A 14980-nucleotide genomic window follows, 5' to 3' on the forward strand; every position below is an offset into this window, starting at 1 on the left:
TTGAAAAAGTACACAGCGTTTCACTTTATTGAGTGCAACTTGTCTATGTTCTTTGATACGAGGAGCCGACCACGCTGCTCCCACTGGCTGCAGCGTTAGAATATAATACAGCGTATACTATACAGCCATCTCCTCACGCCCCTGCTGCTTGGACAGGGGACCACTCCGAACCCAGCTGGCGATCTGCAGAGCACTCCCAAGGAAGGGGTCTCTAGGTCTGTCCTCAAGGGGGGCCATTGAGCCGATCCACTAACCTCTGCAGCGCACCTGACAGCCCTTTGTATAGCAAAGCTAACCCCAGCTGGCTAACGCTTCCACCCTCAGCCAGGACAGAGCTGGGCTCTGCTCACCAGCAGCTCTGCCTCCAAGGCCGGCATCCAGGACAGGCTGTTCTCCCTTCCCGAGGGCTGCCCGTGTAAGGGACGACTCCCTGCCAGGTGCTGGGCTGACCCCAAATCATCTGCTGGGAACACTGGGATTTAAGGCACTGAGTGAACACGGCTGGCCCAAGCCGCTAGCGTCGTGGAAGGAGCATAAAGGGTTAATGCTGGCTGTACCCCCAGTTCCCCTCCCTACACCCTGCCCTTTCGGGCGTTCGCCTGGGGATTCTGATCCAGCCGCCCTGCTCTGAGCCTGCTCTTCCCATGAGGAGCTGGGAACCGGCTCTGGGTTCAGCTGCTGCCCCCCACCCCCTTCACCAGCACTGTCCCAGCGGAGCCAGAGGGCTCCAACGCAGTGTTTCCGCCCCATCCTCCAGGTGGAAGCTGGGAGAGACACCCCCATTTAAAGCACCTCTTCCAGCCTCTAGAATTCCCCAGTTCTGTTTCGTCCTGCAATGAGCGAATCTCTTACTAGAGAGTATGAGCAATGTACACAGCTCGCTGCTTTGCAATTCACCATTCGCCTCCCCCCATGTCAAACAATGTTATTTCAAGGCCCTTTGGCTGTCCGGACTAGTCAAATGCAGCTCGATACAAACCCCTTTGCTTACCAAGGATAAAAGACATTGAATTAGAAACAGCAAAAATCGGAGCACTAGCATGGGTCGTGCCTCTGTACGTTTCTCCTCCCCAGCCTGTGGCTAAGTAGATCTTTTTGGTTTTTTAACTTTACATAAGGCTAGCTTAAGCCATGTAACTGCCCCAAGGCATTGGTGTTCGACCTGAAGCCTGTGCTGATCTATATTCACAGGGAGGGTGAAAACCCTGCTGGAACTCAAAAGCACTGACAGATCACAAATCCCTCCTCCACTTTAAAGTCATCTGAGTGCATTGATTGCAGCCCCTGCTGCTCCTCCCCATCGGAGGGCACTCTGCAGGGCGGAGGGAACCTGCACACCTTGGTTCAGAGCGGAGCGAGGACTAAGCCCCTGGCTTTCTGCTCTCCTTTGGGTGGATTTGGATTTGATGACGTGAAGGAACATTCCTCCCCGTGGGCACGTGGCAAGAGAAGGGGACGGAGCCTGTTGCCAGGCAGCCGAAATTGAGGGAGCCCACTGGCAAAGGACGCAGTCATGGGCCTGGGGATCCGCGCAGCCAGGCAGGGGCTGCCCTTGGATTTCTCACTTCCCCGGGAGCACTGCCTAGAGGACCCGGGCCTGGAAGCAGTGCTATGAACACACCCCTGCAAGAGATGAACTCAGCATATTGACACATCCCTGGGGACAGCGTGGGGAGAGAAGAAAGACAGGAGGCCACGTGGGGGCACAGAGGGTAGCAGAGCAATTAACAGGGAACGCAGAAATCAGCTGACACTGGCTTCATTTCTGGGCAGAGCCTGGTTATTCTGCAGGGCAGACAGGCCAGTCTCGCCTGCTACCCCTCTGAGCAGCCACGCTGGGCTCCCCAGGTGAGAAGGGAAACCAGAGGCCATTGGCCTGGGAGAGACACGCCAGGGTGGGGAGCAGTAAAGGACGAGGAAAAGGAAGGCGGCAAGGTGCTCCCGGAGCACTCCTGGGCCTGGGGCAGTTCCAGCCAGGAGCACTGGGGAGGCTCTATCTCCGGCCCACGATCAGCAGTAGGAAGATGAAGATCTGGACGATGTTCATGTAGATCTCCATGGCTCCGTAGACGTACTCCTCGGGGCTGATCGCGTTCTTCCTATTCCCCAGCACCAGCTGGGTGTTGTAAGCGAGGAACTGGGGAGCCAGAGACAGGGCGATGGGTCAGCATGCTGCTAGAGATTGTCAGCCCCACATGTCGGAGCCAGGAGCTGCCTCCATCCTCCCCGCACCCACCCAGGAACATGGGAGGCTGCCAGCTCAGCAGGGACAGAGCGCAAGCCACGTTACTCACCAGGGTAAAGACGATTGCACCAATGGCCGCATACAGCATGTGGAGCCACGCAACCTGCAAAGACAGGGGCAGCCCGGGGCGGTCAGAGGACAGAAGGCTGCAGCGGCTGCCCCGGGACACAGACCAGTAATGCAACCCACCAGCCCAGGGCTGGAGAAAAACGATTTGGATCCCGCAGCGTAGGCATCAGGGATTGCTTTACCCGACTCTCAGATGCAGCCACCTCTGGGGAGGAGCATGACAGCTGTTGGCTAACACCCTAACTTTGGGAGGATGTCGGTGCTCTTCGGAAAGAGCAGCTCCAGCATCACAGCTCCATGTAGCACAGCTCCCCCCCAACTCACAGGAGAGCACCCCCTACTGTGTCACCCACACCTCACCCAGCTGTAGCTGGGATTCCCTTAGAGGTCTCCCATCCAAGCAACCAGGCCCGATCCTGCTCAGTCAGTGCAGTTTGGCACGTTGCTAGGTATATTCACACCCAAGGTGGCACGGCTGCAGGATGGAGTGAAGGGAGATGGTCTGGTTTTAGCCAACCTCCAAATACCATAGCTTCCTTTTAAAGTGAACCCAGGAGACCAGATCTCCCAGGCAACTTTCCATCGGTCAATAAAACGCGCCCTGACATCCCCGGCCAGGCGTGAGCTGTTGCCAGATGCAGCTGGCTCAGGAACAGAGGTTTTCTTTCATGCAAGATGCTGAAGTGGGGTCAGTTTGGGAGATGAAGTTATGGAAACTCCATTCACCTCCTGCCCACCGTCCCAGGGGCAGCCGGCTGCATCAGCTAAAGTGATCAGGGATGAAATCTCCCTGCTGCTGACATTCCGATTTGCCATAATTAGGTTTCAGAGTCAACATCACCACTGTGTAAATGGGGCAGTTCACCCACCCATGGGGGCTATTGCATCAGGCTCTCAGCAGACTCCGGCAGGTCACACTTGCCGTGCTGGCAACTGCAGCTATGGATGGGGCCAGCAGAGGGCAGCACTGGTGTCATGTCCCAGCCTGTCCTCGAACTGGCCTCCCCCAGCCACTACTCACATATTTGAAGGAGAGGACGATGGCGGTGATTATTCCCGTCACCATGACGACAATCCCCAGCACACAGAACAGTCCGGTACAGGACGTGAAATCCACCTGCCAGCAGGATGGTGACAAGTTAGGAAGGGACTCGCGGAGCATGGTGGGAACGCAGCCATCCTGCAGCACCGGGCTTCCCCTGCAGGAGGCGCCAGAGCCTGGGGCACGTCTGCTCCCCACGTCAGCGCGGATCGGCTGCATCAGGTGGCACGGGACGGATGTTGGGCGGCATCCCGGGTAGCAAGGATCAGCAGCACGCAGGGCAATGCGCTGCCCAGCTGGGATGCAGCTAGTGGGAGCCGCGTTGGGAAATGGCCACCCGGCCGGAGGGGACACCCCAAAGCACTGGCCTCGGAGGGTCATTGCCCCAGCTCTCTCTGGGCTGCGGCAAGAGATCCAGGTTCGGTTCCTGCTCTGTCAGTCCCAGAGCTGGCTGCAGGCAGCGTGGACCCCTTAGGCCGGGGAAGGGGCTCTCTGCTCCAGCACCCTACTCTGGATGAGGCAGCATCGCCTCGTACCCTGTCCCAGCCTATGCTGGGGGGCCCTCAGGAGGGGAAATCCCCTGACTCCTCCCCTCCCCGCTGCCCCGGACAGGCAGGGAGTCCATTGAGCCTTACCTTGGTCTGGAAGCAGAAGACGGTGACAATTATGGCCACTATGGCAGTGATCACCATGGTGATCAGGACAGCCCGGGTGCTATACATGCTGCACACAAAGGGTTGGGGGGGGGGGGGAGAGGTTAGTTTAAAAGCCGTTCAATGATTTCCCCCTTCACCCTCCGTGTGCAAATGGGAGCCAAGACCCGGGGCTCGCTCCCCGGCAGTGCGATCCCGTGGGCTCGGGGGCGGCGCTCGGCAGGCGATCCAACACGGCACCCATGGGCCCTATAGAAAAGCCATCCCAGGCAGCCTGCGGTTCTGCGACTCACCCTCAGGAGGCGCCTGCTTGAGTCCAGGCTCCAGGGTGACTCCCGCAAGCTGAGCTAAGCCAGGGGATCCCTTAAGTTAGCCCCAGGGTGGGGCTGGTTTTCCTCTCTGTCCAAGCCCACCTCCCCCGCAGGGCTAGCGACCCCCACACGGGGGGGGGGGGTGCCCAGTGGACATGTTCTTATCCCCTCCCCCCACGGGCGACAGGGGAACTCAGAAGGGGCTCAGAGGGGGTTTCCCCAGCACCGCGGTACCTGGCGATGCTTCCCGTCATGAAGGCCATGGCCAGCGTCTGCAGCAAACGAAAGGAAAGGGGGCGATTAGCTGTGGAGCCAGCCCCAGCGAGGGATCAAAGCATCGTGTCGCCTTCCTGGGTCCCCACGGAGACATGGGGGTTCAAAGCAGGAGGCACTGAGGGGCACATGGCCTGAGGGGTGTGTTTTAGTCACGGGTGTGACCCTGAGGTAGGAGGCAGGCCATGAAACACACAGACCCCCCCATTTCTGTCCCCCATGTGACCCCAGCCCCATCCTAACCAGTGTTCAGCCATCAAAGCCTTCCCTCAGTTCCATCCCTCTCCTCCGCACAGGGTCCCCTCCCACCCTGGGGGCGCCCCCTCCCAGAATCACTGCACCCCCGGGACAACCCAGCCCCACAACCCCACTTACAAAGACACTCAGCAGGATGAGGTTCCAGGGGAAGCGTCTCCTGGGGGAAGTCAGGGAACACACAGGTCAGGGTGCAGGTAGTCAGAGCCCAGGGCGCTGCGCCGCAGGCTGGGGGGGAACCCGGGGGGATCGGGGTTTCTGGGGTGAGCTCAGCATGATGTCGCCTGGCGCAAGGGCACCAATTTGGCCCAATGACACTTCAGGGCACGGGGGGGTCCCCGTGAAAACCAACCTCCGAGTCAGGGCAGGCGTCAGTCCCGGATGGACGGGAATCGACCCTGGGAGGCAGCCTCGTGTCATTGGCCCCCTGCCTCAGTCACTCCCCCCCAACCCGCTTCCCAGTGCCCGGGGGACTCTGAGCCGGGGCGCAGGCTCGGAGGGAGGGGCCGCCCTCTCTGATCCCCAGTGATTGAGACACTTACCTGGGGCCCTGGCAGCAGGCCAGCACCAGGTACGTGACGAGGAACACGGCGCTGGGGAGAGAGAGAGACAGAGGTTGGGACCCTTCCCAGCCCTGCTGCCCACCCGGAGCTGGGGCCAGTTGGAGCCTCGTGCAGGCAGCAAAAGGGCCGAGGTTCATTCGTTACATTTCACATCACGGCTCGGCAGTAGGGAAGAATTACTCCCCTTGCACGGAGGGGAAATTGAGGCACAGAGCCAGGAAACACCTCCCCTGAGGTCAGATGATGCGGTAGAGCCAGTATGAGCAGACAGCTCCAACAGGCTCATGCACCAACCATTAAACAATGCTCCCTCTGTAAATCCGAACCTTCGTGCTTCAACTGATACAGTGGCATGACCAGTCATTATTGCTCGAGCAGCCAGAGTTCCCACCCGAGACCAGATCTCAGCTGAAACGTGGCTGTCACCGAGTTTTTTGCATGTAGTTTCCTTGGTTTTTCCCTTAGAGAAAGTGAGCTGTGATTAACTGCCCCCTCCCTCCCCGTGCCACCCCACACAGCACCCTCTGCCTCTGGCATGGGACACCAGCGCCTCGTGGCACTCAGCAGGGAGCGGCGGGGACTCTGCCAGGTCTCACATGGCAGCACAGGGGCCCAGCCAAAGGGCAGGGGGGCCGGGCTGAGCAGGGAGGGGAGTTGACACTGGCAGCTCTGCCCAAGGGCTGAGTGATACTTACTAAGAGGAGTAGTACACAGCAACGTTCCTCTGCACAAAGGTGCGGACGGGGGAGCTGCGAGGAGGGAGGAGAGCGTGAGATCGGTTCCTGGCTACACCCGTCACCACGTGGCCCCTTCTCTGCTCCCCCGCGCAGCGCAGACCATCTGTGGGGGCCCCAGCCCGGGAGCAAGGACCCTGCCCCGCTCTGTGCCCTGCTCCCCAGACAGACCCGCCAGGATCCATCCAGATGCCTGCCATGACAGGGCAGGGTCGCCCCGTGACGTTATTGATATAAACTGGGACCATATAGAACATGGGTTGCAACCAAGGTCCTGTAGTGGCACCAAATCTTATGTAAAGGGGGTCATATAAGGTGTCTAAGACCAGGTTCTGGGTTGCTGATTATGATTATGCTGTCTGTATGTCTGTATCATTTTGCAGTTGAAGTTATGGGTATTGGCTGTATACTGTCTGTATCCCAAATTGGTGCTGTAGTTCTGGGAAAAATCCCAGACGGATGGGTGTTAGCTCTGCCTAGCCTGCTTGATGGCCCATTAAGGACCATCAGCTACACAACTGACCCATTGAGAGGAGGCAGATACGCCTTGTAACTCAGCAGGGTGTGCAGAAACTGGCCCATGTGACTGCAGACTCCATGTTGCTGTAATTTTCCACAGTAAGGACAAAGAAGTGTTCTTACACCTGGAAGTGCCTATATAAGGCTGATGCCTCATCTCCTTCTTGTCTTCAATCCTGCTTCTTACCTCTGGAGGGACTTTGCTACAAGCTGAAGCTCTACACAAGGGACTGATGACCCATCCCAGCTGGGGATGTTCCAGAGACTTGATTTGAACCTGCAGTTTACTCCATCACTGCTACCAGCCTGAACTAAGAACTTTGCCATCACTGGATGTAATTGATTCCATTTAACCAACTCTAGCTCTCATCTCTACCTTTTTCCCTTTATGAATAAACCTTTAGATTTTAGATTCTAAAGGACTGGCAACAGCGTGATTTGTGGGTAAGATCTGATGTGTATATTGACCTGGGTCTGGGCTTGGTCCTTTGGGATCGAGAGAACCTTTTCCTTTTACTGGGGTGTTGGTTTTCATAACCATTCATCCCCAGGACGAGTGGGACTGGTGGTGATACTGGGAGACTGGAGCGTCTAAGGAAATTGCTTGTGTGACTTGTGGTTGGCCAGTGGGGTGAAACCAGGGTCCTCTTTGGCTGGGGTTTGGTTTGCCTTAGAGGTGGAAAAACCCCAGCCTAGGGCTGTGACTGCCCTGTTTGAGCAATTGGTCCTGAACTGGCACTCTCAGTTGGGTCCCGCCAGAACCGCATTGTCACACCCCCCACAGCCCATCCCGCAGGGCTGCACCCAGCCTGGCTTTAAACAGCCCTGGGGTGGGGCTCCCTGTCCCTTGTGAGACAGTGCCCGTCTCCTCCATGCCCCGGCGAGGCTCTGGCCCCTCCCCTCAGCAGGGGGACGGGGCATTGGGGGGCAGCCTCTTCGTTCCTACGGAAAGTCCCTGGGACGTCCTAGCTCCTGGGGCCTCGTGGAGCAGGGACCAGCCCTGGGACAGCAGCTGCTGGGGGCTGGCGGCGAGGGCAGGGCTCAGGGCAAGGTGAGACTCACACGAAGGTGAACACGGCGATGATGCCCACGGTCACCAGCAGCTGGACGGAGATGATGGTGTAGACCTGAAAGAGACAAGCACAGAGGGGTCACCCCCGAGCACTGGCCCTGCTCCCCCACAGGGCACAGACAGGCACAGAGGGGTCACCCCCGGGCACTGGCCCTGCTCCCCCACAGGGCACAGACAGGCACAGAGGGGTCACCCCCGGGCACTGGCCCTGCTCCCCCACAGGGCACAGACAGGCACAGAGGGGTCACCCCCGGGCACTGGCCCTGCTCCCCCACAGGGCACAGACAGGCACAGAGGGGTCACCCCCGGGCACTGGCCCTGCTCCCCCACAGGGCACAGACAGGCACAGAGGGGTCACCCCCGGGCACTGGCCATGCTCCCCCACAGGGCACAGACAGGCACAGAGGGGTCACCCCCAGGCACTGGCCCTGCTCCCCCACAGGGCACAGACAGGCACAGAGGGGTCACCCCCGGGCACTGGCCCTGCTCCCCCACAGGGCACAGACAGGCACAGAGGGGTCACCCCCGGGCACTGGCCCTGCTCCCCCACAGGGCACAGACAGGCACACAGGGGCCACCCCCGGGCACTGGCCCTGCTCCCCCACAGGGCACAGACAGGCACAGAGGGGTCACCCCCGGGCACTGGCCCTGCTCCCCCACAGGGCACAGACAGACAGGAGGGGTTACCTGTGGGCACCAGCCCGGCTCCCCTGCAGGGTGCAGACAGGCACAGATGCGTCCCCCCCAGCACCAGTCCTGTCCCCCACAGAGCACAGCAGGCAAGAGGGGTTACCTATGGGCACTGGCCCTGTCCCCCGCAGGGCACAGACAGGCACAGAGGGGTCACCTGTGGGCACTGGCCCGGCTTCCTGCCCAGACACGTCAAGGTGACCTCAAGGCGTCACTGCCCCCAACTGCCCAGCACCCCAGGTGGGATGGAGCTGCTGGTTCTTACTCCCGCTTCTGATGGACTCAGCATCAGCCCCTGCCATGCCCCAATGGCAGCTGGTTGGGGTGCCAGGGACTGGGTGGGCCGTGGAGATCCAGCCCCTGCCACGCCCCAATGGCAGCTGCATGGGGCGCCAGGGACTGGGTGGGCCACGGAGATCCAGTCCCTGCCACGCCCCAATGGCAGCTGCATGGGGCGCCAGGGACTGGGTGGGCTGTGGAGACCCAGCCCCTCATAGTCCCCAGGGTGGGTAGCTCCTACCAAGGCTCCCATCCAATGGGCTCCGGGTGTCCTGTTAGCCTGGCCAGTGTGGGGAGGGGCTCTGTAGCCCAGGCCACTCCAGTCCCAGCCCCCTCCCCAGCCCAGGGCCGTGACCCCAGCCCCCACCAGCACTAGGGGGCCCTGCAGCCATGGGAGCCTGACGCTGTCCCTAGCCGCTGGCCTCGCCACGCAGACACGTCAGCCACAGGCCCTCAGCCCCACACTGGTACCCAGGTGCCAGGCTCGCCCCATCATCCGCAGCCTGTTCCTGGGGGCCAGAGTCTGGAGGGAGCACCACCCCACACCTCCCAGCCCCAGATCCCCCACCCTGCACCCCTGGGGGTCAGGCAGCCCGGTCCACTCCGGAGTTACCTTGCGGATGAAGGTGTGTCGCACGCTCTTGTCGTCCCAAGTGCCTGCTCTCAGCCCGTCCTCCTCCCCTGAGCCACCACTGCCGTAGCTGTCCCCTGGGGGGTGCACAAAAGGGGAGAGTCAGCACCCGAACACTGGCACAGGCGGGGGGGCATCAGTGCTCCACGTGCTCCTGCTGACCTGGCACGTGTCCAGGCTCTGCCCCGCCTGAGGGTCAGGTGCCTCCCCGACTGCCTCCCTCCATAAGCTAGCAGCGGGTTGCCCCATGGGACACCCCAGCCCAATAGCCCCTCGGCACCAACTGGGGTCTCACAGACAGCATGGCCGAGAGGCCTGAGCCCAGACGGGAGATGCTGGCCTGGTACCCGGCAGGGTGACCCAGGGGTGCCTCTGGCACGAGGCGCAGAGAAGTAACCCTCTCCCCTCTCTAGCGGCACCGTCTCCTTTCTCCATCCCTCCCCCAGGCTCAGCCCGTCAGTCAAGTGTTTCAGGGTGTCCTCCCCTCCCCCATCAGACCCCATCTCCCTCTGGGTGGGACCACCAGGCCATGGCTGCCCCTGTCACAACGGGGCACCGCCCGATGGGACTGACCCTCGGGGACGGCAGGGGACGGAATGGGGGGGGACGGCAGGGGACGGAATGGACCAGCCAAGCTCAGCCCAGCTTTGACATGATGGGACTGGAGACTGGAGTATTTTGCCTCTTACCGGGACATCTCCTCTCTGTCAGATCTGGGTGAGCGACAAAGTGGAGCGCATCTGTTCCAGGGGGTCAAGGAAGTCCCCCCACCTCCCCACTCACACCAGGTCCTGCAGAGCCCAAGTCACCATATCCATTACCCTGTGTTTCCAGAGACCCCTTCCCCTCACCCCACCGTCTCCTCTGCCCTGCACTCCTCACTCCTCTGGTCCCACATGGGCACTGCCACCCTGACGGCCCATCTGGCCCCCTCCCCTGAGAGCAGAATCCTGCCCCTTGTTACTCTCTTTGATCTGGTCCCTGGGGTGACCTGCCTCCATGCAGAACGGGACCGAGAACGACTGGAACCCCGGTGGACCCGTCTCTTTCAGCACGTTGATGGCCCAGGGGAGTTGCTCTGATCTCAGAAGCTGTAAGCTGGTCTCTAGGAATGGGGCCAGATGAGCCATCAGTGGGTTTCTGCACCGCGCCCCCTATTGTGAATGCTCAGCTCACCTAGGTTCATCGGGACTGTTGACATTGGGGGTACCGGGACACCTGGGTGGGGATATCCTCCTGGCTGTGGGTAGCCCCCAGGATACCCTCCAGGCTGCGGGTAGCCCCCGGGATAGGGTGCAGGTTGTGGGTAGCCCCCAGGATAGGCTCCAGGCTGTGGGTAGCCCCCAGGCTGTGGGGGGTAGAGGGGATTCTTGTCATCATAGGGCGGGGGAGCATTGGGGTACGACATGGTGACTCCCAAAGGCTCCGACTGACTCTCTCAAGCACCTGGAGACAAAGGGAGAGAAAAATCTGCCATTATTGTCTGCGCAATTCATGGACCCTTAGCCAAAACCCATGATGCTTGGGCCATGGTGGCTCTGTGCACCAGAGTCCGGCTCAGCACAGACCCCCTGGCCAGAACCCTGCTCCCAAGATGTCCAGGGTGATATTTCTGCCTGGTCAATAAAGACCATTATTGACCATCAAAAGAGACCCAGGGCAAGGCAGACCCTGGTAACCAAAGAGTCAATTCAGTGGGTGGGTCTTAAATGCCAACGATCTAAGTAATTTTTGCCCCGGGGCCCCAGATAGCGAATCGCTCTCCCCAAGTCCTTCCGTGGTTCAAATCAAGCGATCTCTGCATGCAGTGCCAGGGCAGCAATTCTGTAACATCACAGTCAGCAAATACAGATTGGAAGAGACGGCCATGGAGCAAGCTAACAGGAATCCTGGTACGAATGGCCCCAAATCCCTTCCACCGGCTTCGTGTCACGAGAGGCCGGAGCCCTTTAAACCCTCCTCTCTGCAGCCGGACACAGACAGGAGCCTGGCGACAGAGGTGGCATTTTCAATGGGGGCCCCAATCCTGCCACCATTAAAATCCAGGGGAGTCAGGCCAGAGATCAAATAGGAGCCAGACCGGCTATGCTCTAAGCTGGAATCCCAGCTGATACATTTCAGCACTATGGGACAACGGGGGTGTCATTCTACTGCATTAAAGGGGAGTTTCAACCCCCCCCCCAGAGATCACCCTAGGGTTCTTCGCATATTTCATCGCACTTTCCTGCAAAGGGGGTCACACCATGACAAGAGTCAGGGCAGGCCAGAAAGAGGCAACAGCCCCTGATCAGTCACCGAGTAGCCAAATGGTTGGCCAGTGACAGAGGCCACAGGCTTTTGGGTAACAGATTCTGGTCACGTTTGACAGGAAGGTTCCATGGATACAGGGCTGATAAATGACCAGTCAATTGTTAGAGACTCCAGTGGGTCAATAGGTTGCTTATCCCCCAGCTGCAGCACCTTCTACTGCTTTAAACATCTGCAGCCAACGCCACTCACCACAGTAGCATCTGTTCAGTATTTACTAACCCTTTATAAGGGGAACCTGAATGGAAAGCAGAACCCAGATTCTTCCCCGTGACAGTCTAGGCTTTGGACACCCCCAACCTTCCCGTGCACGGACACTCCAAGGGCTGTCGGACAAGCCGGGTGTTGGATCGGCCAGGGAGTTTGCAGTGTGTTGCTGGCAGACACGGCCCCCTGTGCGATGCCAGGGGATCTGGGATAATCCAGCCAGGGGCTCTGCAGTCATTAATTGCCCAACAGGGATCTGTGATTGGACACAAAGGCACCGATCTGCGACAGTTACGCAGGCAGCGCCCCCGCTGACCTCCCAGGGTGTGTCCACAGGATGGGGACAGGCACTCCTCATTACTCCTGATCCAGCCACTAGCGATCTGGGGGGCTGTTACTTCTCTCCCGTGCCCTTGTGCAAAGTGCAGCGAAAGCAGCACCAGCCAGCGGGAGGTGAGAGGGATGAGTCATGGTGCCTCTCTCCGGAAGCTGGGAGTCCACTGAGTGGAGCAATGCAGTGCAGGGATCCCAGACGCATTCAATACCCTAAATGAAAGTTGAGCCTTGATGTCAATTGCAAAACTCCTGCTGACTTCAATGGAGCCAGGATGGCCCCCCGCGTACGTAGCACCATAGAAGTATGTGGCACGGTCCCTGCCCTGGAGAGCTCAGAATCCAGGACAGGAGCTCAGTGAAGGAAGGACGGGAGACCAAGCTAGTGAGGACACAGGGTTTAAAGGGGAAAGAGGCGAACAAGCAGGAACCGGCCGGCCCAAGGGCACAGCGTGAGTGAAGGCACAGTGCAGGAGAAAGACACAGGGAAGCAGAAAGGGAGCGAGGCCTGTGCGTGCAATGCACAAGCTGTGTCGTGAGCGATCAGCAGTGACAGGGCCTGCAGAGAGGACAATGGATCTACTCCTTAGGCCAGCTAAGGGAGCGCACCTTTAGCTCAAATGGCAGAGACACTTTTTTCCAAGCAAAGGAGCCGGGTTCTAGTCCCAGCTCTGGGTGTGTGCGACTTATCCAGTCACTGGGCCCAGACTAGTTACAAGCAGGAGGCAAGGAGACCCCAGAGCAGGAGTGAACGTAAGCCAGGAAGGGCCGGTACGGCGTATCGGTAAAAAGTGGCTGCTGGTACAGGCCCATAGGCAGCCGATTAAAGATGCTGCTTAAAGCACTGCCACGGCTACCCCTTTTGCCCACCGCCGCCAATGGAGGGGTGGGGATGGGGGGAAGCAAATGAAACAGCTGCCCCAGGCTGGCAATTTAAAAGGGCCCGGAGCTCCAGGCAGCACAGATGGTCTGGCTGCGGGACGCTGACTCCTAGCCCTGCCCCTTCCGCTTGGGGCGCCGGCCCCCACACCGGTAAGTGTTGAATGTTATTTTCACCTCTGCCCAAGGCACAAAGGGGTGAGCGGGAGCAGGAATCTGACGCAGTCAGAGGCTTGCGACTCATGTCCCAGTCTCGCTCTCACACCCCGTAACAGGTTAATTATCCCCCTAGCAACATATGTGGGAAGAAGAGACCTGGTGCAGGGCATCAGGGCTGCACTGTGTTTCAGGACACATCCAGAGCCCTCTCCCAGCAGTTGACTCACACAGGCTGGAGCAAGAGAGAATCAGAGAATCCTAGAACTGGAAGGGACCTCGAGAGGTCATCTAGTCCAGTCCCCTGCACTCATGGCAGGACTGAGCATTATCTAGATCATCCCTGACTGGTGTTTGTCCAACCTGCTCTTAAAAATCTCCAGTGATGGAGATTCCACAACCCCCCTAGGCCATTTATTCCAGTGCTTAACCACCTGACAGTTAGGAAGTTTGTCCTAATGTCCAACCTAAACTGCCCTTGCTGCAATTTAAGCCCATTGCTTCTTGTCCTGTCCTCAGAGTTTAAGGAGAACAATTTTTCTCTCTCCTCCTTGTAACAACATTTTATGTACTTGAAAACTGTCATCGTGTCCCCTCTCAGTCTTCTCTACTCCAGACTAAACAAACCTAAGTTTTTCAATCTTCCCTCACAGGCCCATGTTTTCTAGACCTTTCATCATTTTTGTTGCTCTTCTCTGGACTTTCTCCAATTTGTCCACATCTTTCCTGAAATGTGGTATCCAGAACTGGATGCAATAATACTCCAGCTGAGGCCTAATCAGCGCAGAGAGAGCAGAAGAATTACTTCTCATGTCCTGCTTACAATACTCCTGCTAATACAGATCGATGTTCGCTTTTTTTGCAACAGTGTTACACTGTTAACTCATATTTAGCTTGAGAACTCTGACCCCCCGGATCTCTTTCCACAGTTCTCCTTCCTAGGCAGTCATTTCCCATTTTGTGTATGTGCAACTGACTGTTCCTTCCTACGTGGAGCACTTTGCATTTGTCCTGATTGAATTTCACCCTATTTACTTCAGCCCATTTCTGCAATTTGTCCAGATCATTTTGAATTTTAATCCTATTCTCCAAAGCACTTGCAACCCTTCTGAGCTTAGTATCATCCACAAACTTTATCAGTGTTCACTCTACACCGTTATCTAAATCATTGATGAAAATATTGAACAGAACCGGACGCAGAACTGATCCCTGCAGGACCCCTCTCATTATGCCCTTCCAGCATGACTGCGAACCGCTGATAACGACTCTCTGGGCACCTGAAGACAGACCCATCCCTCAGCACTGAGAGCAGGCTGCCTGGTGGCCCTGAGGAGTCAGAAGCCCAGGGCCTGATCCGGAACTTCCTTATACCCCTTTTACGCCAGCACAACCCCACCAACTTCGCTGCTCTCACTCCTGACTCAACTGGTGCAAGAGGAGACACAGGCCCCAGGTCCCAGATGACCCTGATCCAGCCTGCAGTTTAATTTTCAGCACTGTCACAGCAGATAGTAGGGCTGCTGGGGGGAGGGCACCCAGAGTATTTAACATCTGCAAACATCTTAGGCCTCAAAGGGTCACCTTGAAGTCCCACAGCTGCACCGGGATGGCTTGATTTTTTCCTATGTCTTACAAATCCTCCTTTGGATCCTCCACCTAATCCCATGTGCATAGAGCCTAGGGCACCTGGGTTCTATTCTCAGCTCCCTCTCTGGCCAGCTGGGGGACCTTGGGCCGGTCAATCCCCCTCTCTGTGCCTCAG

At 58.3% G+C, this 14980-nt stretch overlaps 1 protein-coding gene across 3 annotated transcripts in view; it reads right to left on the reverse strand.

Annotated features, from left to right (window-relative positions):
- The window catches only part of TMBIM1 (transmembrane BAX inhibitor motif containing 1), a 31832-nt gene continuing 16852 nt past the window's right edge, over positions 1-14980 (reverse strand). For all 3 annotated transcript variants that reach the window (XM_030580844.1, XM_030580845.1, XM_030580846.1), the window contains 11 exons: positions 10513-10782; positions 9319-9413; positions 7727-7791; positions 6107-6160; positions 5391-5441; positions 4969-5008; positions 4555-4592; positions 3992-4079; positions 3336-3431; positions 2295-2348; positions 1-2137 (listed from right to left, as the gene is read on the reverse strand). In XM_030580844.1, coding sequence (XP_030436704.1) covers positions 1994-2137; positions 2295-2348; positions 3336-3431; positions 3992-4079; positions 4555-4592; positions 4969-5008; positions 5391-5441; positions 6107-6160; positions 7727-7791; positions 9319-9413; positions 10513-10744 — 957 coding nt within the window. In that variant the 5' untranslated portion in view covers positions 10745-10782 and the 3' untranslated portion in view covers positions 1-1993. The remainder of the gene's footprint in view (positions 2138-2294; positions 2349-3335; positions 3432-3991; positions 4080-4554; positions 4593-4968; positions 5009-5390; positions 5442-6106; positions 6161-7726; positions 7792-9318; positions 9414-10512; positions 10783-14980) is intronic.

The sequence above is a fragment of the Gopherus evgoodei genome, chromosome 11, assembly GCF_007399415.2.
Source record: "Gopherus evgoodei ecotype Sinaloan lineage chromosome 11, rGopEvg1_v1.p, whole genome shotgun sequence".
In the NCBI taxonomy this organism is placed as follows: Eukaryota; Metazoa; Chordata; order Testudines; family Testudinidae; genus Gopherus; species Gopherus evgoodei.